The 2790-nt window shown below is 36.1% G+C and overlaps 1 protein-coding gene across 1 annotated transcript; it reads right to left on the minus strand.

The window, feature by feature from the left end:
- Positions 1-200: 200 nt before the first annotated feature.
- Positions 201-2188, minus strand: LOC100306200 (uncharacterized). Its single transcript, NM_001248388.2, has 2 exons — positions 1321-2188; positions 201-598 (listed from the first exon to the last, which is right to left on the minus strand). Exons 1-2 carry the CDS (start codon positions 1966-1968, stop codon positions 521-523), a joined length of 726 nt encoding a protein of 241 aa, NP_001235317.2. The 5' UTR covers positions 1969-2188; the 3' UTR covers positions 201-520.
- Between the last annotated feature and the right edge of the window lie 602 nt (positions 2189-2790).

Here is a 2790-nt window from a genome sequence, read left to right on the forward strand (position 1 = left end):
AGTATATAATTATAATTTCATCACCTAACATACCCAAAGTAGTTATTGATTTATGCATTATCGCATTTTCGATCCATTCCATCAGTCTATTTTGAATTTTTCTTTCCCTGCTAAAGGTAAGAGGTTTCTTTTCTTATTAATTGATTTCAACGGCAATGAATCAATAAGGATGGCACCGTCCACAACGGCTATGAGCATGATTACAATTTAATAGATATTGCACCTGCCAGATTCCATTAAGATACCATATCATGAAGGTTTGAAAATTTTGTACATCTTATCCTATGACAATAATATATATAACATAAAGTTTGAGCAGCAACGAAGGAACCAATCCAAAGTATTACGGTGGTATAGCAGCAGATGAAACAAGTTATGAATGCCACCAGTGACTCTGATTTTTTCATTAATACAAGAGAAAGATAAAATGGAGTAAAGAAAGTACTTAATATGGCAGTGAATAAATAGCATCCAAGGTAATCGATTTTGACCTAACCATGACCAAAAAGGTCCCAAAAGCCTAAGGCCAACACCCATATTTCTTCAGTTTTTTACCCCTCCATGGAACCACCTGCTTCAACCCCTCACACATCCTTGTCTGCAGAAATCAAAACCCGTGCAATATTAGGGACCATGTTAACTTTATCGATAGAATCTTACAAAAAAAAAACACACACACACACAATTTTATGACACAAATCAACCCGTTTTATGGTACACCCTCTACCCCAAATTACAACTTTGGTCAAGTGGACTGAGTACCCTCAATTTTCAGATTCCTATCTAACTTCTAAGCACCTATTATTGGGACAAACTATGCTGACACCTTAGTGATTTTTTAAAAATTTACACAAATACTTCTTCTTTTTAAGACCTAAAGTAGTTTTCCTTAATTATTTGAAACACATCATGTGAAATTTCAAGAAATATTCCAATTGCATACTGCTAGATCAATGATAACACACAAATAGATGAGATTGCTATCTTGGTAAACTAAATCATTTAATATGACTATGAGCCTAAGAGAATTTTATATACAGTTTCCTCCACTCAAAAATAGTAACTATGGTTCACGGAAATTCCTCATTCTTACAATCCTATTCCCCTATCCTAACCATTATGAATCTTCACTACATAATCCTGACCAAATAGCCATTCAGGGAAGCTTGACTTCAAAACCACAGCGGCCAAGATATAAATTGCTACAAAGCTACATGCTTTATACATCATAACACAAGCACTGAGAAAAATCTCTAAACCCAATTAAAGCAGAGAAAAAAAAAAGGCATAATAAAGTGTGTTAAAAGTTGAAAATCTTACCCAGACACTACTAGACTTGGCATGGAATGGGTTAGTAAAGCTCCCAGGACGGTTCCTCTTTCTCATACTCCTCACCTTCTTATGAGTGCCAACATAATCAACAGAAGATGGAAAGACATGACTACCCCCACCACTAGCCTCTCTTTTCAAGGTCTTTTCCCTCCAAGAACCAAACCACCCTTTCTCCTTCTCCTGCTCCTTCTCCTTGATCCCCACACTTTGGTTTAGAACCATGGTCCCAAGTTGCCCTCTTTCAGAACCAAAAGAGCCATACAAGTCTTCACTCATTCTAAAAGATGGGGAGTTGCAAGTGTTGTTGGTGGTAGCCACATAGGGGTATGGTCCCTCCAAAACAGTGGTGGGTGATGAAAGTTTCATGCTTTTGTTGTTGTTGCTTTGGGAATCAAGTAGCAACCTTGGAGGAAGTTCCAAGCACTTTGGAGTAGGGTTGGAGAAGCTCACAATATCAGTGCAAGGCCTTGGCTTCCCTGGCTCCTCTTCCCAACCAAATGGAACTGAAGCTGAGGTGAAAAGTGGTGGAGTTTTCATCCCTGATCTCTCTGGAGAATGCATTGTAGGAGGGTTCAACAAGGGTAGCTTTGGTATCTTGCACTGATCTGCCTCAAACTCTACTTCACAACCACCCATCACTACTCTCTCTCTCTCTCTCTCTCTCACACACACTTTGTGTGTTGGAACAACTATGAGTCTATAAGTGTTAGCTTTTGACTGTGCTTTTTGAAGTTTTGATGATATAAAAGAAGAAAAGACAATATTGAAATGTGGAAGAGATGAAGGGAAGGTCTTTCAGCCGAAAAGGTTGGATCTTTCGGTCATATTGGTATTTCTGTGAGGCAAATTAAGCTCCAAATCAAAATGGGGTCTCATTCATCACTATTAATATTACGTGTAATTGTGAAATAATGTGCATACATAGACTACTGAGGAGTGGGGACTTTAATTTCTTCACACGATAACGTTTGCTGGAGCCGTATAACGAATAGAAAATAAACTCCTCCTTCAATTCAAATTAAATGCCTTATTTTTTTACTGCGCAATTATTTCATCATTGGCATTGGATTTTGCTTTTGTAAAAGTCGCTAAGTGGTTTGATTATTATCAAATCAAATCAGTTTGTTGGTGTCAAACTAGAAACTTGAGCATTTTGTTTAATTGCTTGCGTGGAAGGGGCTAGCTAGGACTTTAGGAAAAGGAATATTTGGACGCGATTTAAGTGTGAAAATATATTTGATGATGATCGTTTACAATATTATTTTAAAAGAAAATAATTTTGCAAAGTTGAATTTAGAATAAAGTGATTTATATTTAGATTTTTTTTACCCACAAATTTGTTAGTTTTATTAAAAATATCAGTGAAGATTCAAACTCCCTTCACTTTATGTCTATATTTTTTAAGTCAATCTTATATTTTCATATTTAGATATTTTAATTTTAAAATAAGTTAATAGT

Source organism: Glycine max, chromosome 7 (genome assembly GCF_000004515.6).
Source record: "Glycine max cultivar Williams 82 chromosome 7, Glycine_max_v4.0, whole genome shotgun sequence".
Taxonomy (NCBI): Eukaryota; Viridiplantae; Streptophyta; class Magnoliopsida; order Fabales; family Fabaceae; genus Glycine; species Glycine max.

Coding starts and splice junctions, on each gene's coding strand:
- LOC100306200 (NM_001248388.2), bottom strand. CDS start 1,968: ATGGGTGGTTGTGAAGTAGAGTTTGAGGCAGATCAGTGCAAGATACCA. Junction 599..1,320: donor CCAAGTCTAGTAGTGTCTGG/GTAAGATTTTCA, acceptor TGATTTCTGCAG/ACAAGGATGTGTGAGGGGTT.